This window comes from Sus scrofa, chromosome 1 (assembly GCF_000003025.6).
Source record: "Sus scrofa isolate TJ Tabasco breed Duroc chromosome 1, Sscrofa11.1, whole genome shotgun sequence".
Lineage (NCBI taxonomy): Eukaryota > Metazoa > Chordata > Mammalia > Artiodactyla > Suidae > Sus > Sus scrofa.
Genome location: NC_010443.5, coordinates 254,938,202 through 254,962,313, shown reverse-complemented (window position 1 = coordinate 254,962,313; position 24,112 = coordinate 254,938,202). Strand labels below are relative to the sequence as shown.

General features: G+C 53.0%; 2 protein-coding genes across 12 annotated transcripts in view; one reads left to right on the top strand and one right to left on the bottom strand.

The window, feature by feature from the left end:
* Positions 1-19,440, top strand: part of AKNA (AT-hook transcription factor) — a 61,580-nt gene extending 42,140 nt beyond the window's left edge. For 4 of the 9 annotated variants that reach the window (XM_003480581.4, XM_005660367.3, XM_005660368.3 and 1 more), the window contains exons 14-22: positions 224-435; positions 3,013-3,175; positions 6,588-6,764; positions 7,380-7,483; positions 8,372-8,518; positions 10,477-10,572; positions 12,101-12,217; positions 12,486-12,678; positions 16,805-19,440. In XM_003480581.4, the coding sequence (XP_003480629.1) occupies positions 224-435; positions 3,013-3,175; positions 6,588-6,764; positions 7,380-7,483; positions 8,372-8,518; positions 10,477-10,572; positions 12,101-12,217; positions 12,486-12,678; positions 16,805-17,075 (1,480 nt within the window). In that variant the 3' untranslated portion in view covers positions 17,076-19,440. The remainder of the gene's footprint in view (positions 1-223; positions 436-3,012; positions 3,176-6,587; positions 6,765-7,379; positions 7,484-8,371; positions 8,519-10,476; positions 10,573-12,100; positions 12,218-12,485; positions 12,679-16,804) is intronic. The other 5 variants (XM_021067924.1, XM_021067917.1, XM_005660369.3 and 2 more) reach the window with 4 other exon arrangements.
* On the bottom strand, positions 19,249-23,160 carry ORM1 (orosomucoid 1). Of its 3 annotated transcripts, none has more exons than XM_005660372.3 (6): positions 22,896-23,160; positions 22,399-22,541; positions 22,086-22,156; positions 20,903-21,010; positions 20,638-20,741; positions 19,249-19,438 (listed from the first exon to the last, which is right to left on the bottom strand). In XM_005660372.3, exons 1-6 carry the CDS (start codon positions 23,007-23,009, stop codon positions 19,367-19,369), a joined length of 612 nt encoding a protein of 203 aa, XP_005660429.1. In that variant the 5' UTR covers positions 23,010-23,160; the 3' UTR covers positions 19,249-19,366. The 3 variants fall into 3 exon arrangements, with proteins under 3 accessions (XP_005660429.1, XP_005660428.1, XP_020923626.1); XM_021067967.1 differs by having other exon boundaries at positions 19,253-19,466; positions 22,896-23,057; XM_005660371.3 differs by having other exon boundaries at positions 19,249-20,741; positions 22,896-23,058.

Sequence of the window (24,112 nt, the reverse complement as noted above, 5' to 3'; positions counted from 1 at the left end):
ATTGAGCTTTGCAATTTTGCATATACACGTAGGCAGGTGCACAGCTCTGCAGTTTATAAAGAAAATGCATGTGTATGATGGGGGGGCGGGGTCAGAAATACCATCCCGCCAGGGGTGCCAGGTCCCAAAGGTCAGGAGCTCATGGCTTAGCATGTGGAGGGGCTCGGAGGCCGGGACCTCTTTCTGTGTGATCTCAGCGTGTCTCTCCCTCCGTGGTCCCCAGCACCCCAGGGACATTAGCCCATTCCTTCACTCCGTCGGTGCCCCGAGACGCAGCCTCCCATCACCAGACCAGGGGTCTTCCTGTCCCCAGAAGAGCTACCGAGCCCAGCACACCCAGGAGCCGAACCCAGAGGGCCCTATCTGGCCAGGACAGCCCTCTCCGGCAGAGGGCACCCAGCTTCTGCCTGGAGCGGGCCCTGGCAGCCGACGTGGGTGAGTGGATGCATCTGGGTTGGCCAGAACCTGGGGTGGCTGGGTGGCATGGGTTAAAAAAAATCCAACCAGTAAAAAAAACTTGCATGACCCTCTAGGGTACAAAATATCACACGGGTTCATTGCAGACAAATTTGAAATCACAGATAAGGTGGACAAAAGGGAATGAAAGAAAAGATAACAAGCTAAAAGCCATCACTCCATCTTTCTGACATTTCTGTGTAAAACCTATGAGCTATTTTCTGTGCCAATGTGTGTGTATTTATTTATATATACTGAAACAGAAGTGGGACATTATACACGAATGTTCAATAACTTCTTTTTTTTCACTAAACATTGTGTCATGAACACTTTCCATGTCTATAAAAATCTTTGATTTAGTTTTTTAACCTTTAGAAAAATCCATGCGTACTTTCCATTAAAATAAAACAAACATACAGGGAGAGTTCCCGTCGTGCCTCAGTGGTTAATGAACCCGACTAGCACCCATGAAGGCGCGAGTTCAATCCCCGGCCTCTTTCAGTGGGTTAAGGATCCGGCGTTGCTGTGAGCTGTGGTGTAGGTCACAGACGTGGCTTGGATCTGATGTTGCTGTGGCTGTAGTGTAGGCCGGCAGCTACAGCTCTGATTGGACCCCTAGCCTGGGAACTTCTTTGTGCTGTGGGTGCGGCCCTAAAAAGACAAATGACCAAAAAAAAAATACAAAAAAAAAAAAAATACAAAAAAACCCCCACCATTCAGGAAAGAACATAAATTGATGAATTTTCACAAAGTGACCACAGACCCAGAAACTGAGAGTCCTAGAGCTGCCTCAAGCTCCTCCCAGCCATTCCCACCCCTCCCAAAGGTCACCACTGTTCTCAGATTAGCTTTGCCTCTTTTTAAGCTTCACCATTTAAATTTTTTAAATCAGACTTTAATTAAAAATTTAATTAATTAGGAGTTCCTTTGTGGCAGCAAGTTAAGGATCTGGCATGGTCACTGCAGCAGTTCAGGTTGCTGCTGTGGGGCCAGTTTGATCCCTGGCGTAGGAACTTCCACATGCAGTGGTCACGGCCAAAAAAGAAAAAAAAAACAAAGTTGAAATAATTAGAGATTCACATGAAGTTGTAAGAAACAATACACAGAGATCCTATGTGCTCTTCCCCCAGTTTTCCCAATAATAACAGCTTGCAAATCCATCATACAATGTCCCAGCCAGATATTGACCTGGATTCAGTCAGGTCAGAATCCCTCATGTTGTCCTTTATTTATTTATTTATTTATTTATTTATTTTGTCTTTTTGCCATTTCTTGGGCCATTCCTGCGGCATATGGAGTTTCCCAGGCTAGGGATCTAATCAGAGCTGTAGCCACCGGCCTATACCAGAGCCACAGCAATGCAGGATCTGAGCCGCATCTGCAACCTACACCGCAGCTCACGGCAACACTGGATCCCTAACCCACTGAGCAAGGCCAGGGACCGAACCCGCAACCTCGTGGTTCCTAGTCGGATTCGCTAACCACTGCACCATGACGGGAACTCGTGTTGTCCTTTATAGCCACTTCCCTCCTGCCTCCACCTCCTCCTTCACTCCTGACAACCACTAATCTCCATTTCTGTATTTTCATACTTTTTATTTATGTAATTCTTCATTTCTATAATGTTGTCACTTCTCGAATGTTATAGAAATGGAATTGTGTGATATACAGCCTTTGGGGATTGGCTTGTTTTTCACGCAGGAGAATTTTCTGGAGATTCATCTAGATTATTCCATGAATCAATAAATAGTTCCTTTTAGAAATTCCCAGTGTGGCTCAGTGGGTTAAGAACCCAACATAGTATACATGAGGATGTGGGTTCGATCCCTGACCTCGCTCAGTGGGTTAAGGATCCAGTGTTGCCGCAAGCTGCAGCAGTGTGGGTTGAAGATGCAGCTTGGATCTGGAGTTGCTGTGGCTGAGGCTTAGGCCGGCAGCTGCAGCTCCATTTCAACCCCTAGCCTGGGAACTTCCATATGCTGTGGGTGCTGTTGTAAAAAGAGATTCTTTTTTGAAGTTCCTTTATATATTGCTGAGTAGTCTTCCAGGGGCTCATTGTTTTTAATGCATGGGCCAGATGTGAGGTTTTGTAACTTCTGGTCCTATGCCTTTGAGAGGCTCGAGGTTTGACTGCTCGCCCAAGAAACATGCACCCAGGCAAAGGCATGACTAATTTCAGAGGGAGGTGGAGGCTCCGAAGCTGGTGCTGGAGCAACATGGTGATGCTTGGAGTCTGGGGGCCCACATGGAGGAGGAGGCAGCTCTTCTTGGGGGGCGGGGGTGGCCCTGGAGACTTGGATCTGATGCCGAAATGGTAGAACGTGGGGGAGACCTCGTTATAAGCCGCTCTGCAGGTCCTCCTTTGCACCCCAAGCTCTCGGCAGAAACCACATCTTCTGCTCCTGAGGTCTGTGGGCCATTGACCCCAACAGGAACTTCATCTGTGACTTTAGCTGGGCCCCCTCTTCTCATGCCCCCATCCTTCCACCCACACAGTTTCACACCGCAAGGGTCCTCTCTGCACAAACTCACTTTGGTCCCTTGCTGCCTCCCTAGCAGCCCCTGGTTCCGCGTTCAAGGGGCGAAAGCGGATTTCCGAACAGCTCCCCCGCAGCACGACAATCAGCCCAACCCCGACCCTGGCCCCTGCAGGTGCCGCTCCACCCCGTGGACCAACAGAGAGCACCTCCACCTTCCTCCTCACCAGGACGGGGCGAGAGTAAGTTGGACCCTTGGGCGCTGCAGATTCAAGCTCATCATAGAGACGGGAGGGGGACGCCCGCGGGGCGCAGGGGCTTCCTCGCCTCTCCATCCAGTGGTGGCTGTGCTGAGGCCAGATGGACGCAGACATCCTGCCTCCCAGCCCAGGGCTGTTCCTGTGGGACCTCACTGATCTAGACTTTGGGGACATTTCTCTAGCAAGTAGGAAATGACCTAGAGGTTCACTTCGCTGGTGCTAAGACCCCTCTCCCTGCCCCCCACCATCTCCCTTCCAAGACAGCTCTGCATTTCCCACGGCGTGTTTCCTGCAGTCAATGCGTTCACTATACGGACTGAAAAGAGACTGGTTTTTCCATTTTTTTTCTTTTTAATCCAAGGGCAGTTTTTCTACCAAGAGAGTTTTCTCCTTTTCTTTGTTGAAGAGAAATGGGGAGAGAGATTGGTCTGTCCACTCCTCCTCAGAGTTGCTTTTGGCCAATAATCAATCACAGGCCTTTGCTGGCTTGGGGTGTTGGCTTCCCCACCCGAGTTTAATAAGCGTACTCTTGCGTTCTCTTTTGACATTGGCACAGGAATTAGAGGTTTATTTACCTATACTATGCCAGCCCCTGGGAACAACAGTGGACAAGACAGTCCTTGACCTCGTAAGGCTCACCGTCTTGTAGGGTGACCAAGAAACAAGCGGTTGCACCCCCTGTATGATGAGTCCAGGGATGGCAGGGGCCTGACAGACTGTGGGAGTACAGAGAAGGGACATCTAGCCCAATCAGAGACTTCAGGGAGGGCTTCCTGGAGGAAGTGGTATCACAGCTGAGACCAGAAGGAAGAGAGAGGGAGGAGGATCCCCAGCAGAGGGAACAGCATGTGCAAAGGCCTAGAGATGAGTGTCTGCTACTTTTTAGGCATCAAACGTTTATTTTAGGCAGATCTTCAAGTAGGAGGTGGGGTGTTAATAAAGGCAGAAAGGTAGACGCGGCAACCTGGGGGAGATCTTGGAGGGCCTCAAATGCATGCTTAGAGGTTTGGGTGATGGCTCTGCTCAGAGAATGTGTGCCCTGAATATTCTCGAATGTTGAAAGTCTCATCTAAGGACAGAGGGAGGTTTTAAGCAAGGGCGTGGTGCGGTTGGGTTTGTATTTAGAAAAAATTCTCCAGGAGTTCCCGTCGTGGCTCAGTGGTTAACGAATCCGACTAGGAACCATGAGGTTGTGGGTTTGATCCCTGGCCTTGCTCAATGGATTAAGGATCTGGCATTGCCATGAGCTGTGGTATAGGTTGCAGATGCAGCTTGGATCTCACGTTGCTGTGGCTCTGGTGTAGGCGGGTGGTACAGCTCCAATTCGACCCCTAGCCTGGGAACCTCCATGTGCCACGGGAGCAGCCCTAGAAAAGGCAAAAAGACAAAAAAGAAAGAAAGAAAGAAAAAATTCTCCAGCCTCTGAGAGCATGAGAATGGAGGTCAGGGCACTGCTGAGAAGTGCTCCTTACCCAGCAGAGATGATGGGGCCAGTGGGGAGGGAAGAGGATGCATTTGAGGAGAGATAATCGGGTAGGGGGGCCCACAGGACTTGGGGGTTGGTTAGTTTTCGGGGTGTCCAGGGGAGGAGAAGGGTTTAGAATGACTCGCATCTCTGGCTGGCTAACCAGTAGGATGCTGATGCAGAGATGGGGAACCTGGGACGAGGAGTAATTGCAGAGAAAGATGACTTTTAAGAGCCAGCTGGCGCTCAGCCAGTAAAGGATTAAATCAGAAGACTGAGATCCTGGCAGAAAGAAGCCAGAGAGGGCAAGTGACACCAAGGGGCCATTCCAAGTCCCAGGCCCCTGTTCAGTGGCCTTTGCCCGGACAGGGAGCCGGAGCTGCTCCGGGTCCTGCCTGCATCCTGGAGCCTCAGCCCTGCGTATCAGGGGTTAACCTGTGCCTGGAGCACTGGCTCTCCTGCAGCCGCCACCCTTATGGTTTGCCCTGGTAACCCCAACAAGCGTTTCCCTGGTAATCACCAGGACAACCAACTGCCCTTGGACGCACTCTGCTCCTGGGCATAGCCAAAGAGCAGTCTCCCACTCCCTCTGGCGCACCCATCTGAGACCCGATGGCTGCCGGAGGTGGCACCAAGAGACACTTCCTTATGGGTCCAGGGGCCACCAGGCAAGAACTAACCCTGAGGGGAGGGAGCTCACCCCTCCCTGGAAGCTGGTCCAGAGGATGGCCATCCCTGGCCACAACTCTGATGATCCGTGTGTAGGGGGATTTGTGTTTGGGGTATCTGGATGGGATGGGCAGCCACAATGCCAGGGTCATCCCCAGAACGAGACTCTAGAGACTCAGGGACTGGTTGGGGAGTGATGCAAACAGGATTTACTCCCGAGCTACTGGCGGCTCATGAGATACCTGGCCAGTCACAGGCTGAGCTGTGTTTGGGGGCTTCCTCCGCAGGATGATAGCAGCCCTGCGGAGCTTCCAGCCTGCGAGGGGAAGCACCTCGTGTCTCCTTGTCCCCTCTCCCTGCTCAGCCCTTTACTCTGCTCCCTCTTGGAGCCTGGACGCCAGTCCAGCAAAATGGGGGGACTCATTCATCGCCTGTCAGGGGCTCGTTATCTCGTTGGGGAGACAGAAATAAGCATCTTCTGCCAGGAGCGGGGAGATGGGCTGAACAATGGAGGAAATGTTAGGGGGACCCAGAAGGAGGGGGCCGAGCAAGGGCAGAAAGGAATCAGGCCTGGACCAGTAGTTAGGGTTTCTGCACACCGAGGTGGATGAAGAGGGGGGCAGCCCAGAGGGGCGGGGATGAGAATTCAAATTTTATGGTACAACTTCAGTGAGTTTCCTCTCTCGCTTGCACCTTCATCTCTATTTGAAAATTCCTCGCTGGTGTTTCAGAACAGGCTCTCGGAATCCCCGCATGCTAGGTTGGGTAAACAAAGAAAGCTCTGTCTCGCTCGCTGACTATGCAGGGCCACCAGCTCAGAGAAATGTCAAGATATGTAGCAAAGAGTTCCCGTCGTGGCTCAGCGGTTAACAAATCTGACTAGCATCCATGAGGACGTGAGTTCGATCCCTGGCCTCACTCAGTAGCTTAAGGATCCAGCGTTGCTGTGAGCTATGGTGTAGGTTGCAGACACAGCTTGGATCTGGCATTGCTATGGCTGTGGTGTAGGCTCCAATTGGACCCCTAGTCTGGGAACCTCCATATGCCGGGTGCGGCCCTAAAAAGACACACACACAAAAAAAAGATATGTTGCGAGAAAGTGACACACAAAGAAGTTGGAAAATCAGTTGACAGCAGAGTTGGACTCAGCTTGCTGGAAAGGGACAAAGACCCGGCATCCACAGCAGCTCTCTGGTGGCAGTTGCAGCTCTGCTCACTGTGCATCTCTTCTCTTTCCTGTCCTCCCACCCCCAACCCCAGCCAGGCCATCCGCGAGCTGCAAGAAGAGGTATCCCGGCTGCGGCTGCGGCTGGAGGACAGTCTGCAGCAGCACCCCCAGGCCAGCCCAGAGCGTCCAGCGTCCACCTTCGACCGCCCTGCCCGGGCCCGGGACCGGCCAGCGGGTTCCTGGGCCACTTGGGGCTCCCATTACGGCAGGTGTGTGACCCCCAAACCCCTGTGCCCTGGTAGGAGCTGCAGAAGGTAGAGTTGGCCGGCCTCTGGCTCATGCCAGAGGTGGACTCAGGCACAGCCACACCCCGCTCTCACGTATTCATTCACTCATTCATTCACCCTTAAATTCTTTTTTTACTGTGTGATATGCATTAAAGAATATATTAAGCATATGTGTTAATAATAAAGCATGAAGCAATGACTATCCCTGAATTTACCACCCGAATGTAGAGCTAGAACATTTCCAGGCTGCTCACCCTCTCACCCGCTCCCTCAGCAGCTGGTCACAGATGGTGGCTTATAAAATTATCTTTAGCTTCTGAGTGTTTCTACTGGGGGACAGGAGGTTAAGGTTTTTAATGGATGTTGTCTCATCGGCCCTTCCAACACTGAAGTTATTGCTCCTATTATCCCCATTAGACAGAGGAGGAGCCTGAGGCTCAGAGAGGCTCATAGCTAGAGTCTTTGGTTTTGACTTTCGTGTTCTCTTACGTTAAGCCTTTCTCTGGGCTTCTCTGAGATATTCTCACTGATTCTCTTTAAAGGCTGCGTAAAACCTCATCTGGTGACATCATCCTCTCTCTCTCTCCCTTTTGCTAGCAAATCCACAGAGAGATTGTCTGGTGAGCCTGGGAGTGCAGAGCAAGGAAGGCGGCGAGCCAGGTCCTCCTCGGTGCCTCGGGAGGTGCCCCGACTGTCCCTGAGTAAGTGACCACCTGCCAAGACTGATTTCTTTTTTCTTTCTTTAAAAAAATTTAAAAAAAAATCTTTTTAGGGCCACACCAGCGGCATATGGAGGTTCTCAGGCTAGGGGTCAAATCAGAGCTGTAGCTGCTCGTCTACACCACAGCCACAGCAACCGAGCCGCGCCTGCGAACTACACCACAGCTCATGGCAACCCCAGATCCTTTACCCACTGAACAAGGCCAGGGATCGAACCTGCATCCTCTTGGATGCTAGTCAGATTCATTTCCGCTGAGCCACGAGGGGAACTTCCCCAAGACTGATTTCTGGAGGCCACAGTCTGGGCATATTGGTTCAGTGGTTGAGGTTGAGCCTTCGAGGAAACTTGGAGAAGGCTCCTAGGTGTCTTCGTTGGTCAATCGTTGTGCCCTGAAGTGCCAGGCACTTCCAATGGCAGCCACGGTAGGGCTTTGGGCTTATGTATCATCTGGCTTAATCCTCACTGCAAGATGGGTCCTTTGAGCCACGTTCTCCAGATAAGGACACCAAAGCCCGAAAACACAGGGGGCTTGCCTGAAGGAACGCAGCTCTGGAATCAGCAGCCGGGATTCAGCCCCAGCTCCCTCCTTCCTCACTGTGTGGCCTTGGCCAGGTTGTTTACCTGCCCTGTGCAGTTAAACGGACAGCACACAAGCTGTGGGCAGTGACATTATGTCCACCTCCTGGGATTGCTGTGAGGGTACGTGACACGGAGCATGCAAACACACAGCAGAAGGTCACGGATGTGTCAGCTGTGATTACTAAGGGACAGATCTGTGTTTAAACTCCCAAGCTCTGCTCCAGAGCCTAAACACGTGATATGCACCACCATCCCCCTACCCCCTCTGATCTCCCTCTTTCCACCTCAGGTTCGGAATCTGAGCCCACCTCCTCCAGGCTGTTCCCTGAGAAGGGCAGGACCGCCGAAGATAGTTCACAGGCAGCTCGGGATGGAACAAGAGAAGTGGCCAGTGCCGGACAGCCAGACAGGGTCACCTTCCAGGGCCAATACACAGGTGGACCAGGAGGGGGCGCTGGGTGGGTGCCGTCCAGGGTGGTCTCTGTCCTGAGAAGCCTTTTCCATTTCGCCAGAGGGCTATTATCATCTTCTATGAGTTTTGTGATACAAAATCACTAGGGAGTGTTGTCTGTGAATCTGGGTGCATCCGTTCATTCATTCTTTCATTCAGAAAACAGTTTCTGAGGCCTTCTTTGTGGGGGGGGCGTGCTTGGTTCTGGGAAAGCTCATTCAGCTGGTCAGTCACGAGGAGGTTTGGGAAGTGCCTGCTGTTTGCAGGACCAGGGAGACAAGGTGAACATGGAATCACTTAGTCCTGGCCTACCTTAAGGTTCTGATTCCCCAGGGGGTACCTCCTGAACCAGCTACCTGGCACATAGTAAGGCTGGAGGTGATGCGTAGTAGGATTTCAAAGTGGTTAGCATTTGAACAAATGTGGATATGGCTCCTACTTTCCTGAATCTGGCTGCATAGCCGAGAAGACAGTAACGAGGCATTCTAGTAAGTGTGTAAATTATAGTAAGTAGATTATAGGTGTTGCTTTCACCCATGCCTCCTGGGAGGGAGCGCAGATCCAGGCGCTGCATTGGAGACAAGGTGGAAATGAGATGCATGTCTCCCAAAGGAGCAGATAGAAGCCGAGGGTCAGAGGTGAGGGCAGCGGCATCCAGGGGCCCCAAGGCAACACACGCGGAGTGTAAAGTGAGAACCAACCCTTCACGGCAGAGGAGAGAAAAAAATAAGTAGTTAGGGAGTTCCCGTCGTGGCGCAGTGGTTAACGAAGCCGACTAGGAATGATGAGGTTTCGGGTTCGATCCCCGGCCTTGCTCAGTGGGTTAAGGATCCGGTGTTGCCGTGAGCTGTGGTGTAGGTCACAGACGTGGCTCGGATCCCATGTCACTATGGCTCTGGCGTAGGCCGGCGGCTACAGCTCCGATTAGACCCCTAGCCTGGGAACCTCCATATGCTGTGGGAGCAGCCCTAGAAAAGGCAAAAAGGCAAAAAGACAAAAAAAAAAAAAAAAAAATGTAGTCAGACAACATTCTGAAAGTCTTCTTTGAGACTCAGGGATGGACAAGGCAGGGGATGGCGGGGCTGAGTGCAGACCCCAGAGTCTGTCCAACTCTCCGACCACCTCCGACACTTGACACCTGCCGGGTGCTGGGCAGGCTGCCTCATGGCTATGGCCGCATTCAGTGCCCCCTGCAATGAAACCCACAATATGACTATCCTGGTTTTCCAGCCACTTGGAGCACAGAGAAAACACCACTGACCCCATGCTGAAGCCATTCTAACACTAACCAGCCAGCTGGGGTTTGGGGAGCAGCATTAAGCTTTGTTGTTGCTTATAAGGTCCTCCTGGCCTGCTTTCCAATCCTCACTGAACTTGGGTTTGTTGATTGCTTCTGTATGTCAAGAACTAGGCAGCCGGGGAGTTTCTGTTGTGATTCATTGGGTTAAGAACCCGGCTAGTGTCCATGAGGATGCAGGTTTGATCCCTGGCCTCGCTCAGTGGGTTAAGGATCTGACATTGCTGTGAGCTGTGGTATCACTGCTGATGTGGCTTGGATCTAGCTTTGCTGTGGCTGTGGTGTAGGCTGGCAGCTGTAGCTCCGAGTCGATCCCTAGCCTGGGAACCTCCATATGCTGCAGGTGCAGCTCCCCCCAAACCAGACAAAAACAAAAAAAAAAAAAACAAAAAAAAAAACAACCCTAGGCAGCTGATCTCTAAATAGGACCTGAAATAGGTGTCTGGAGAGAGCTTACGATAAACAAATAAATGTGTTTTTTGTGTAGATATGTGTATGTACCTGCACATTGCATATCTGCATATTTATGCTCTTATGAGTGTGTGTGTGTGCAAGAGAAAGAGGGAGATGATGAAATTTTTTGGAGGAAGAGGAGAGAGATCCTTATTCTAAGTCCTGATGCTGACTGTTCTGGTTTCTTCCCCAGGCCAGGAGTACCATGTTCTGACCCCCAAGACTGTCCTGAGAGGCAATGGCCCAGTTTCCTGTCCCCACTGTCAACCCGTTAGGACCCAAGACCCAGGTGGGGATGGTACTGGAGAAGCAGCCAGGACTGTGCGGCTGCAGCTTCCTGCTCTTGGTGGGAGGCAGGGTGCTGTTGGGCCAGACGTGGACTGCGCTGGGCTCAGCGGTGGCTCAAGGCACAGGGAAGCGAACAGGATTTTTTCTGGGCTTCTCAGCCCTTGCAGGGTGTCCTGCCCTCACGTTTCTCTCGATGCTGGGCCTGGAGCCACCCTTCCTTCACCCTGACATGGAGAAGCCAGGAACATGATTTCAGAAGATCCTGGTGGGGGGCTATAGGCAGCAGGGGGCTGGCAGCAATAATTATGTCTTACCTCCCTTCCATCCTCCCCCCACTCCCCCTTTCCCCTAAACCTAAGAGTTTAGGGGAAGAGCAGTGGGGAGAGCAGTGGCCTGAGAATACGGACACCGGGTTCTAATCCCAGTTTTGCCACTGACATGCTGTGTGACATTAGGCAAGTTCCTCAACTTCCCTGAGCCTCCAGTTCCACATCCATAACAAAAGGTTTGGAGATTCCTCTCTGAGGTCCTTTCAAGCAGTGATGAGGATACTGATGGAGCTATCGTTTATTAAGCCCCTACTGTACACAGGGCATCATGCTAAGGGTTTTACAAACATTAATTCTCACAACCCTATGAAGCAGGGTTTGCCCATTTCATTACTATGTCCATTATGAGTAAAGAAACTGGGGCTCAGAGAGGTTAAGTAACTAGCCCAAGGGCACACAGCTTACAAATGGTAGAGCCAGGATTTGTGACTCCAAGGCCCAGGCTCTTCTCTACTTTATTGCTCTGCCTTCGTTAGAGTCCCAGCAGGCCTATGTACTCATTCATTCATGAAGCACTTTCCCATACTGGGCTCTGGGCCTTGTCCCTAACCAGCTCAGCTAAGCAGACAAAACAAAATGGTTAGAACTGGAATGGGGGAGCAGAGGGTGGGACATAATAAGTCTGCCTGGTGGGTAGGAGGGCTTCCCAGAGGGAGTGATGGGGAGCTGAGGCCTGAAGGAGAGGCAGACTGGCCCTGGGATTCTCTCAGGGAAGAGAACAAGGGTGCCCACTCTGCTGCTACTCACTTAGGCCTCTGCTGACACCCAGGGCCCTTGTGGGCCAGTCCTGTCTCACGATGGGCCTGTGTCACTGTGGAGGATGGCCATCGGTACAGCGGCTACAGTCGGGGGAGCCAGGCTTAGGATCAGACAGAGGACCACTGCTTCCCAGCTCCGAGACTTTGGCAAATTATGCAGCCTCTTGGTGCCTCAGTTTCCCTTTCTGTAAAATGGGGGAGTGATGGTAGTAGCTGGTCTTGGATTTGATCAAATAATACATGAAGGCCTTGAGCCGAGGGCCTGGCTCAGTAAACACTTACTGTCACTGTCATGGTTACCATCGATGCTGTTGTCACTCAGTGGAGGCAGCTTGTCTCCTCTGCAGTGGTCCCCCGAGGGCAGCTCAGTGCTGCGAGAGGCCTGTGGGGACCCAATGGCTTGATCTTCCTCCTCCTCTGACGTTTCTTCCTCATCTTCCAGGTGGTGCTGTCACCAAGGACCCACTGGGACCATCTCCTGCTGGGACCCTGCAGTGTCCCCTGTGTGGTCAAGCTAGGTCCCCCTCTGAGGGGACTGGCCCAGACTCAGCCACCTCTGGTAGGGACAGACACTCCGTCTCTTCCCCTAGTTCTCTTGGATGTGGGTTCGGGGCCCCCTGGGGGGGCGTAGCCGGGGTGGCGGCTCGCCCCAGTCTGGGATGAACAAACTGGGTGAGAGCTTGTTTCCCAAAGCAAGCCACTCCCAGCGTGGCCAGCCCAGTGGGCAGCTCTACCAGAGGGTGGGGCTGGGTGGACTCTCTGTCCTCTGCTGGATCTTCCCTGAGGAGTCACAGTCACCCTGTCTCTCTGGTGTCCTTTCCTGACAGCACCAGAAAAGGCCGCCCCCAGAAGAAATGCACCTTCAACCTCCAGCCCCAAGCAGAGGAGCAAGCAGGCAGGGTCGCCGCCCCGGCCGCCCCCCGGACTGTGGTATCTGGCAGCGGCACCCACAGCACCAGTTCCTCCGGCCTTTGCCTACATCTCCTCGGTTCCCGTCATGCCTTATCCATCAGCCGCCGTGTAAGAACCTTCCTTCCCAAGCCTCCTAGCCTCTCTGTCTGGATCGCTTAATAATGAGCATTCAGGAGTTCCCATTGTGGCACAGTAGAAATGAATCTGACTAGGAACCGTGAGCTTGTGGGTTTGATCCCTGGCCTCGCTCAGAGGTTGGGATCTGGCTTTGCCATGAGTTGTGGTGTAGATTGCAGATGCAGCTCAGATCCTGCGTTGCTGTGGCGGTGGTGTAGGCTGGTGGCTGTAGCTCAGATTTGACCTCTAGCCCGGGAACCTCTATATGCCATGTGTGCGACCCTAAAAAGCAAAAAAAAAGGCCTTCGGACCTGAGTCGGGCACTGAGTACTCCTGTTTCCCGCCAACACTCACATAGTCACTCGACAAACCCTGAGTGCTCCCTGTATCCCAGGGAGAGTGCTCAGCCCTGGGGACCCAGCAAATGAAGGAGCCTGGCAGAGCACCCTGCCTTCTTACAGACTCACAGGGACCTAGAACCCTAACCATCTTTCCATTTCCTTGTGGGTCTTCTCAGCCAGCGAGTAATGCCCACTCACTTTGTTAAAAAAGACCTTATTTTTTAGAACAGTTTTAGATTTATAGAGAAGTGCAACAGACCATACAGAGTTCCCATATACCCTCCAAACACAGTTTCCCCTATAATGAACACCTCACGTTAATACAATACACGTGCAATTAGTGAACTCCATATTAATAACCAGAGTTTATTCAGGTTTCCTGAGTTTTTACCTGAAGTCCTTTTCTGTTCCAAGATCCCACCCAAAATACCACATATGTCTAGTCGTCATGTCTCCCAGGCCCCTCTTGGCTGAGACGTTTTCTCAGAACTTTCCTTGTTTTCAGTGACCTTGACAGCTTAGAGACACACTGGTCAGGTTCGCTGTAGGATGAACCCTGGAGGGTGGATTTGGAGGTCACATAAGTCAAGAAAAGACTCAGCAGTTAAAGCAGAAGTGGTTTGGGTTTTAGAGTCAGAGCTGCACTGGAAGCCTGTCTGCTGCTTGTCAGTGCTGTGGCCTCGGTGAAGCCCCTTCTGCTCTGAGCCTCACCTTCCCCATCTCTGAAATGGGTCAGTGTCTCAATCACATGCGGCTGTGGAGGGTTAAATGAGGCAGGTGCTAAGAGCCCCGTGAGATGTTTGTGGGGTTCGTAGGGTGATGCTGACCCCTGCTCAGGGCGGAATAAACGGCAGCTTTGTCATCACAGCAAATGCTGCTGCCATTCAGTATCGTCATTAGTAGGAGGGAAAATGAGGAATTGTGGCTTCTGTGTGCGAGGGCTGTGCAGGGGAAAAGCCCAGACCCTGGAATGAGATCTGTCATCTCATCCTGTCACCAGCCAGTGCTATGCCTCCGTTTCCCTCGCTGTAAAATGAGGGGGTCAGGAGGCCTCTTCAGGGGCATGTTGTTGGAAGCCTGTGTCTGTGGGCGCGAGGGCCCAGAGTCACTGTGAGAGCAGGTGCTTGGCAGGAGCTGAGACCATGGGGACTCCGGCCTTGGGTGGCTTTCTTGCTGCCCTCTCAGCTGAGTCTAGGAGGTCATTAAGGAACCCTCTTCTCCAGCATTCCCGTGCTGCACACTCAGGCCTCTGGCAGAGGTGGTGGCAACACCCGCCTGGACTCTGGCTTGTTGGGCGGGAGAGGATTTGCCTAGAATTTGGTGGCCCAGGATAAAGCTCTGCGTGTCCATGGGTCTCTCTACTTCTGAGGCTATTCCGGATCCTTGCAGACCCAGACCTGCGGACAGCTCTGTCCAGGTTGCTCTCTTCAGCCCTGGACAGGCCATGGGGGAGGGTAAATGCCCTGGGCGTAGTGTCCAGCAGACCAGGCCAGCAGTAGCCAGATAACCTTGGGCAGGTTGCCTGGCTCCTGTACCTCAGCTTTTTCCTCTGTGAAATGGGTTGTGGTGAAGATTAAATGAACTGAGCATAGAAACCCCATAGTACCTATAAGGTGGCCAGTAATTCTAATGCTACTGGAACTGGGGCTAAAAATGGCCAAAAGTTTCTCCAGCTGCCCATCACAGGACTGAGCCCCCTCAGTGACTGAGGCCAGGAAGCCTTAAGTGAAAAGCTGAATGGGTCTGTACCGCCACCTGCTGGTCAGCAGCCATATAGCCTCTGCACCAGAGACTTTCTAGCCAGTTTTTTGGTTTGCAGGTATTTCTCAGTTGTTGTTTGTTTTGTTTAGTAGCTTCTGCCCTGGGGAGAGTTTGGAGAAATTTTCAGGCCAAGCTGGTCATCAAATTATCAGAAGGCAGGAGTGTATGAGAAACTAGTAGTTACACCAGCTAGTCCATCTAGCTGGACAACTGGATTCAAGAAACCCATTCACTTGGTTCAGATGATGACATATCAGCATCTACTGGGAGCTAATTAGCTATGGGTATAAATCTAATACTACCCCTTCCAGCTCTCTGGCTCTAGGAGAGTCCTCCGTAGCTGACATTTACAGAGCCCTGAGCATACAAAGCTTTTACCGGAATTTCCTATTGACTCAGTCCCAGGAGGCAGTGAACTACGGCTGTGTTCCATGGAGAAACACAGCTCTTGAAAGTGAAGTCGCTTATTCATGGTCCTGCGGGCAGCCAAGCAGAATGACGGAGATTTGGGGCAGCTTCTTGCATCATTTCGCTTCCCTGAGCTTCATTTTGCTCATCTGTGAAATAAGCATAAAAGTACCTACCGAATAAATGAGACAGTGCCAGTCAAGCACTTGTCTCAGAGCCTGCACTGGTACCAAGGACGAGGATACCGGCCCTGGGCTAGGCGCTGTGTTAAACTGTCCGAGGGACTGTCCGCCTGCTTTCCAAAGCTGCACCACTTACATTCCCACCAATAGTGTATGAGGGTTCCGATCACTCCACAGTCTCACCAACATTCAAAGTCTGTCTTTTGGGTTTAGCCATCCCCATGGGTGGCGAGTGTGTGACGTGGCATCGTATGCAGGTTTTGTTTTTATTTTTGTTTTTTATGGCTGCACCTGTGGCACATGGACATTTCTGGGCTAGAGGTCAAATTGAACCTGCATCCTCATGGATGCAGTGTTGGGTTCTTAACCTGCTGAGTCACAACGGGAACGCCATCTCGTGTAGGTTCTTTTTTTTTTTTTTTTCATCTCGTGTAGTTTTGATTTGCACCTTCTGGATGGCTAATGATGTCGAACGCCTTTTCACATGCTTGTTGGCCATTTGTCTCTCTTGTTTGGAGAGACCTCTGTTCAGATCCTAGCAGAGCCCTTTGGCCACGCTGTGCCATAAGGCAAATCAAAAGGTGGAAGAGCAGGAATAAGACCGGCTTGCGTGCCAAGCAAGACACCAATAAGTATCTCCTGCCAAGTCCTCCTAAACCCATTCCTGCTCCATTGAGGTGAAATGCTTCATTGTCCCCCTCTTTCCTACACACTTTACCCCCCCAACACAGATGCCACAACTTCTCCTTGCCCAGGGCTGGTTTCCCTGAACCCTAAACCCCAGCAGTCACTTCTTGGAGGAATCAGTGCTTCGTCTCATGGCTCCTTGGCCCTTTTCCCCCCCAAATTGTAAACAACACCTCGCATTCCTGCAGGAATAGGCTGGGAAGGATGCCTTTCCACCTTCTGCCCTCAGCGAGTGGAGCCAGACCCTCTCGATCCAGCAGGATCCTGGTTATTATTATCAGGTTTCTCCAGTGTTCCACACCTAGCCAGTGGGACTCCCTATGGTACCTCTCGGACAAAGTGCGTTTGCTCCAGAATCTGGCGTGATCCTGGTGTCCCCGAGACCTGGCTCTCCGACTAGATGCTCTAAGAAGGCGGTGGGGGGGGGGGGTCCATGTGTTGTTCATATGCCATGCTGAGCCCAGGGTCTAACACAACGGCTGGCACATAGTATAAGGTCAATAAGTATTTATCCAATGAACACGTAGATGGACCTGACCATTTCTGAGCACCTGTTCTGGGTCGAGCACTCCCATGTACCATCCTTTATCCCTCTGGTGCATCCCTCGGAGGAGGTGTTTATTTTTCCCATTTTAGGGGTGAAGGAACTGAGGCTCAGAGAGTAGGGGCCAGGGGCCGAGCAGGGGCTGAGAACCCCCGGCCCTCTTGTGGTCAGCGTATGCTCACCTCTCTCCCCAGGTACTACGCACCTCTGGGACCTACCTCAGCCCCGACAGCCCGAGCCGCCGCCGCTGCCGCAGAGTGGCCCCCCACAGCCTCCTCCAGGCCGGCCCGGGGACCCCGGAACTCCATCCAGCTGGACCTGGAGGACCTGGAGGAGCTCAACAAGGCCCTGAGCCGAGCCATGCAGGCTGCCGAGAGCGTCCGCTCCACCACCAAGCACATGAGCCGCTCCCTGTCGGCCGACCTGCGCCAGGCCCGCGGCCTGCGGGGCTCCTGCCTTTTCTGACGCCACCCTGGGCTGCAAGATGCATGGTCATCCCCCAGGCCGGGGGGCAGCTGAGCCGCTCCCGGTGGCCCCACAGACCCTCCCCAGGAGGGTTCCCTCCATACCGGCCCTGCCTGCTCAGCCCCCAAGTTTCCAAAACAGAAGGGGTGTCAGCTGGTCCTCAAGAGATGTCACTTCCCAGGGACCTGCGCTGGAGGAGGTGCCGGGGCCAAAGCCACCTTCTGCCCAGATGCCATCTATGGGAGGCTTCTGCTCCTACACCTGGTCTCCAGCTAATAATATGCATTTTATTTAGGATGGACAGATATTTTCTTAAACGGATGAGTTTCCCCATCCTTGGGGCTTCTTAGGAGGCCAGATAAGAAGGGAGAGGGCCAAGATTCCTGGCGAAAACTTGTCCACTGCCTGTGACCCGCCCCTCCAGAGTAGGTGTTCCAGGGAAGGATGTGGCTGGGGACCTTTCTGCTTGTGACTGGTGGTCAGTGGGGCACTTTGAGCCATTGGGATATCTTAGGATGACACGCACCCAGCATCTCCAGGGCTGAGGGGCCTTACCCACAAGCCTGCTGGGATGGACACCTGTGGAGGGCCCGGGAAGCCGTCCCCCATGGCCCCCTTCTGTACCTCACCCCGAGACCCCTAGCACTCCCCTGGGGTCCCTATGGGATTGGGCTAGTGGCCAGCTACCTGCCAGGTCCTCGTCTGTGGCCATGAGGCCCGACCATCTCCCGCTCCCCGACCCCGTAGCAAGCTCAGACCTCAGCTTTTCTGGAATGTGTGTGCATCAGTGATATTTGTATATGTGAGGCATTTTTTTAAAAAAATCTATTTTGTTACGAGGACAAATAAAGAAGAATGAATATTGATCTTAAGCCATGAAGACCACAACTGCCGCGTCCCGCCCCTCAAACATTCCCAAAGCCTCCCACATCTGTGGTGTGTGTCTTCCACTTGGGATTTCTAAAGCCAAGTGTGGGGGTGGGGAAGATTTGGCACCCAGCTGCCCCTTCCCCTGGGAACTGGTTGAGGGCTGCAAAGGCACGAGCCTGGACTCTTTCCAGTGCTCCTTTCGGCAGCAAAAAGCAACAACACCTGCCATGTATGGAGCGTCTCCTAGACCCCGATCCTTGAGCTGAGGGCTCCATCCCTCTGTGACCCCATTTTATTGATGGGGAGACTGAGATTCCAGTGGGCTATCTGCCCCAGCTCACAATGGTTTGACTCCGGAGTCTATGTTCTTTGTTCCTATTTTTTGCTCTCGATGGCTTAGGACACCTGCACATGGAATTACTCAAAAAATTCAGCCCCAGCTTCTCTGCCACCTGAGTGGTGTGCTGCCTCCCTCACATGATTATATATCACAAAATCCTAGGGTCTGGAAGGAGACTGGCCTTTTGTGCAGGACTCCTGGCTTCAGACACTCAGTCCTTTTTTTTTTTTTTTTTTTTTGGCTGCACTTACAGCAAATGGAAATTCCCTGGCCAGGGATCAAACCTGGGCCACAGCTATAACCAGAGCCACAGTGGTGACAAGGCCAGATCGTTAACACCGAGCCACAGAGGAACTCCAAGGTACTCAGTCCTCTTGATCCCCAGGGTGAGGGCTCCAAACGCATTTGCAAGATGGTTAGTTTCGAGAGACCAGTCTTACTCCTAGGCGTCCTGTCCTCCTCCGTGTCAGGTGAGCACTCCGGGGGCACCTCATGGAGACACACACAGCCTCTTTGGCCTGGCTCTGGGTCTTCCAAGTCTTCCGTCCTGCCCCCGCCATGGCCCAGGCACCCACCTCTTCCAGGATGCTCACAGCAGCCTCCTCTCGGTCTTCCTGCCTCCAGTCTGGCCCCTCCTAACTCTAAAGCATGGGCCCTTGTGCTTGGCGCTGTGGCCCTGAGTCCTCACCGCCTCTGTCTACTCAGGGTCCTCTGCCTCGAAGGCAGGAACAGCAGGCGTTATCAAGTTCCTCGCCTTCCCAAACTGGCTCAGATGCCCGTTCCAGGTGGCCCTCCCAGACTTCCCCACTAGAGGAGGAACCTTCCCCCTGCTGGGCTCCCACAGCACTCAGTGCAAATCATCACTCATCGGGCACTTATGCAGGGGATCATAGCCGGGGCCCTTCCAACCAGGGATCAGCTCAGGCCAGCACAACGTGAATGAATGAACGAGCAAATGACAACTTGCCTGTACCAAATGCGAAGTTTTATTGATGCAACTGAGGGAGAGAATTGAGGTGCAAAGGGTGGGTGGGAGGTGCTGAGGATGGGCCTCCAAGGTGCCCAAGGACCTGACCCAATGCTAGGACCCCTCCTTCTCCTTCTCCTTCTTCCTTTCCTCCTCATGCTGCTTCTCCAGCGGCCCACACAGATCCTAGAAGACAGTGCAATGGAGGGGGAGGCTGGGAGAAGAGTGGAATGACCTCTGGACTGTGCCACCAGCCCAAGCAGGGCTCCAGCTGGGTGACCTTGGGCAAGTCATTTTCTCTCCCTGAGCCTCAGCTTCCTCACTTCTAACACAGAGCCTCGAACCCTAACAACTGACAGGCACTGGGTCCTTATGACATGCCACCCCCGTCTGTTGATCTCCTGGACTCCTCACACTATGTACAGATGATGAGAGTCCTAGGCTCCGGGCAGCCTGTGGCCTGTCCCAGGTCCCCCAGCCAGTAGATGGGGGTGGCAGGCTGCTGGCCGAGGGACCCATGCGAGTGCCTGTGTTCATTAGCCCTTTCCCAGGGTTCCTGAAAGTGGGGGGATGATTTGTGCCACCTGTGGTCATGGAAAATGACCTCCGGTGACAGACAGATGGAGGTGTTTTTATTTTGATAATCCTGAAAGTATTTTACATGTATCTTAAAAAAAAAAAAAAAAAAGTGTAACCAGCTCATCAGCTCTGTGATTGCAAATTTTTTTTTTTTTTTTTTTTGGTCTTTTTAGGGCTGCACGCCTGGCATGGGGAGGTTCCCAGGCTAGGGATTGAATTGGAGCTGTAGCCACTGGCCTATGCCACAGCCAGAGCAACACCGGATCCTTAACCCACTGAGCGAGGTCAGGGTTCAAACCTGCACTCTCATGGATTCTAGTCAGATTCATTTCCACTGAGCCATGACGGGAATGCCTGTGATTGCAGATATTACTGCAGAGGATAAGACGAAGTATAGCCTTTTGTGTCACACAGGTTTAGAGGACAGTCTTAAGATCATTACACAGGTAATTCTCAGTTGCAGCAAAAATTGGGACAGTGGACCTGAAAAAGCACAAGGCCCGTTCCCTATCACAGGAGCGTTAGAAGCCTGGGCTGTGGCGGGCGGCCGGGTCTCTTTCCCACGTTCGCCACAGCTTGGCTATGCCCTCCCCCGCTTGTTAGCCTCTCCCATCCTCCCCACATGTTCCGGGCATCCTCCCTGTCTTCCCAGGGACTTTTCCCTCCCGTCCGCTCATCCATCCCCCCGCAGGATCTTAAGCAGGATCTTATGGTTTTCTGTGCAGCCTTGACCTCTCTGGGGCTCTGCGGCCGCCCAAGGTGGGACCGCCCTCGGGGGCCTCCCGGCCTGGTCCTCCTGCACTCACCTTTTTCTCGTCGGTGTATGTGATTTCTGACTTGTGGATTCCCGTGCACTCAATAGCATCATGGAACTCTTTCATCTGCTCCGGAGTCACCTCCGCCTTGTCGGCTGCAGGAGGAGGCAAGGGTTGGGGGGGTGGGGTTGCGGGTAAGGATGCTGGAGGGCCTACACGGGGCGGCGGGGGGAAAGGGCTGGGGTTCTGGGGACCCCGCCAGAGGAGGAGTGGCCCTAGGGGGAGACCCGGGGGGGAACGGGAGTTTAAGGTCTACCGTAGAAGGAGAGCCCCACGTTGTTCTTATCGTGCAAGGAATTGATGAGCATGAAGGTCTTGGGGACCTTGGTTAACAGCAGGTCAGCAACGTGTTCTCTGCCCATCTCTGAAGGAGAAAGTTTCCAGTGAGACCACCGGGGGGGGGTTGAGTGTGGCCCAATGGTCCCCACCTCACAGGAGAGGAACCTGGGGGTGCCCAGGGCCACAGAGCCCATCAGTGAAGGCCAGGGTTTCCCCTGGGCCATGGGCCCCTCACTCCTGCTATGTGCCAGGCTTGGCACTGGGCGATGTCCGCGTGTGGACCGTGTCGGGCAGGGCCTTTCTTTCTCCCACGTTACAGATGAGGAAACCAGGCTCAGACAGGAGCCTCGGTGCTGCAACTCGGCGTCTGTTCAATGCCACCAGTGTTTGTGTGCTCCTACTAGGGGGCCTCTCTGCGGTGATGGTGGAGACAGGAGTGCAGTCACTGCTTCCCTACCACAGGCCACCACCCTTGGCTCCCAGAGGATGAGGAGTAGTGGGCAGAGGCAGGACTGGAGCCTGCCTGAGGTTTGAATCCTAGGTCTACTTACAAGCTGTGTGACCTCAGGGAAACTATTTGACATCTCTGTTTCTCCCTTTCCTCATCTGATCACTGTAATGTCCTCCTAGGGTTGGTGTATTAAGGGGATTCACTCATGTAAAACACTTCTTTTTTTTTTTTTTTGGTCATTTGTCCTTTTAGGGCCACACCCGCAGCATATAGAAGCTCCCAGAGTAAGGGTCTAATCGGAGCTGTAGGCACCAGCCCACACCAGACCCACAGCAGCGCCAGATCCAAGCCATGTCTGTGACCTACACCACAGCTCACGGCAACTTAACCCACGGAATGAGGCCAGGGATCGAACCTGCAACCTCATGGTTCCTAGTCGGATTTGTTTCCTCTGTGCTACGATGGGAACTCCGTACAACACTTCTAATAGTGCCTGGCCCATAGTATATTCTCAAAAATGTTGGCTGTTGTTACCCGTTTTTGCCCTATGCAGGCACTGGGACCACAAAGATGTAAGAGGTGGGACCATCCGGAGTTCTCTATGCCCAAAACCCCCAGGGTCTGAGCCCCAGCCCACATCCTTCAGGCTGGTTCTCCTGCCATCTCCCCACTCCACACAGCAGCCCTCCGAGTGAGGCCTGGTCCTCACCGTGTTTCGATAGGCTTCCATTCTCCCGATGGACCTTCAGGGAGCTGTCGTTATAGATGCACTGGTTCCCTCTACAGCCGGAGAGAAGCAAGGAGAAAAGCAGTCAGTAAGTTGGTCAAGAAGTAGACAATCACCCTTCATGGTCACCCAGGGCCAGGAGTCGGGTGGCAAGGAGAGTCAGCTCTCCGCTCCCCTCCCGGCAGTGGGAAGGCTGCGGTCAAGAGGAGGGGACAGGCTCGCTCAAGGTTTTTCTGCAGCTGGGCGTGGAAGCCAGAAGCTGGGGCTGGGGGTGAGTGGGCATGTGGGGTCTCACATGGTCTGGTACTCTCTGAGGTTTATCTTGTCCTCCGCGGGCTTGGGATCAAAGAAAAAGAAGGCTGCCTGGATGGATCTGGCCGACTCATTGTACTGGGGGTTTCGGAAGGCCGAGCCGATATAATACCACTTGCCGGAGATCTGCAGAGAAGCCAAGGGCTGGTGATGGAGGCTGGGAGCCAAATCCTTGAAAAGCCGCTCTCTCCGCAAATTTTGCAAACAAGGAGACTGGGGCCCCAGAGTGAGGAGCGGACTGCAGGAGCTCACTCAGCGGACCAGGCATCTCCTCTCTGCCCCCCACTCCCAAGCAGCCCCTCCTTGCCCAGTACAGAATTGTTTCCTGCTGTGGGGACTTGTGACGAGGCATCTGAGTCCAGAGGTGGAGAAACGCCCCTGGAGGCGGCTCAGAATTTCACCCCAGGACCCAGGAGAGAAAAGAACGGCGTGGCGGTGGGCAAAGGGAAGCCCAGAGAGGACTCGGACTCAGGCACTCACCAAGTCCAAGGTGGCATTGGTGATGGGCACTGCCGTCAAGTTGGCGCACAGCGGGTTCTGGGCGTTCAGCAGAGGAAGGAGGCTCAGGACTGCGAGGGCCCAGAGCAGTGCCATGATGAGACAGGAAGGCACCTGCAGCCAGGCAGACTGGTGACTGGAGGGTGCCCGTGACCTTTAAACTGGCTGTGGGCGGAGCCCTGGGGCCAAGCTGTGACACAATCTGGCGAGATCTTGGGAAATGCCTTGCACAAAAACGTCCCTCCATCCCGCAAAGCCCGTGGTAGGTAAAGCCTCCAAATCCAGGTCTAAGTGGGTCCCTGACCTGGAGCGGTTACAAAGGTCCAAAGGCCTGGCTATTCAAAGCCAAGGTGAGCGTGGGTCGGAGTGACATTAGTTAACATGTTTAGATATTGATAGAAGGACCTCTAAACAAACTCTTTTATTTTCATCCAATTCCCATTGATAGAAGGGCCTATAAACAAACTCTCTTATTTTCATCCACTTCCTGTCCTTCTAAGTGCTAAGAGTTGAGAGGGATGCGCCCATAAATAAGCACTGAAGGCAACTTAGAGAGTTCCCAGGCCAGAGTGGGGTGAGGAGGCATGGAGGGGTGGGAGGTGGGGGCAAATGTGGAGTGACAACTGGGAAAGAACCAAAGTCCAGAGGGGCCCCAGCGCAGTCCTGGAGACAGGGACATTTCCAAAAGAAAGGGACCTCTAAGCTGAAGGTATTACTGGAGGCCATCTCCCAACATCTAAAACAGGAGATGATGGAGTTCCTGTGGGGGCTCAGCGGAAACAAATCTGACTAGCGTCCATGAGGACGCAGGTTTGATCCCTGGCCTTGCTCAGTGGGTTAAGGATCCGGTGTTGCCGTGAGCTGTGGTGTCGGTCGCAGACATGGTTCGGATCCTGCATTGCTGTGGTTGTGATGTAGGCTGGCAGCTACAGCCCCACTTCAACCCCTAGCCTGGGAACCTCTATATGCAGCAGGTACGGCCCTAAGAAGAAAGAAAATTTAAAGATAAAGTGGGAAATTATTTCTGGATATGAGCAGGAAGCTTGCCTCTCTTCTCACTCATATATTCTCAATCCTGGGACAGTAACCAGTATACAGAGGGTACTCAATAAATACTGTGGAATGAATATATCCATTTCCATTCCTACATGATGAGGTCAAATCTTTACTGTATAAATAAATACTTTCAAAAATATTAT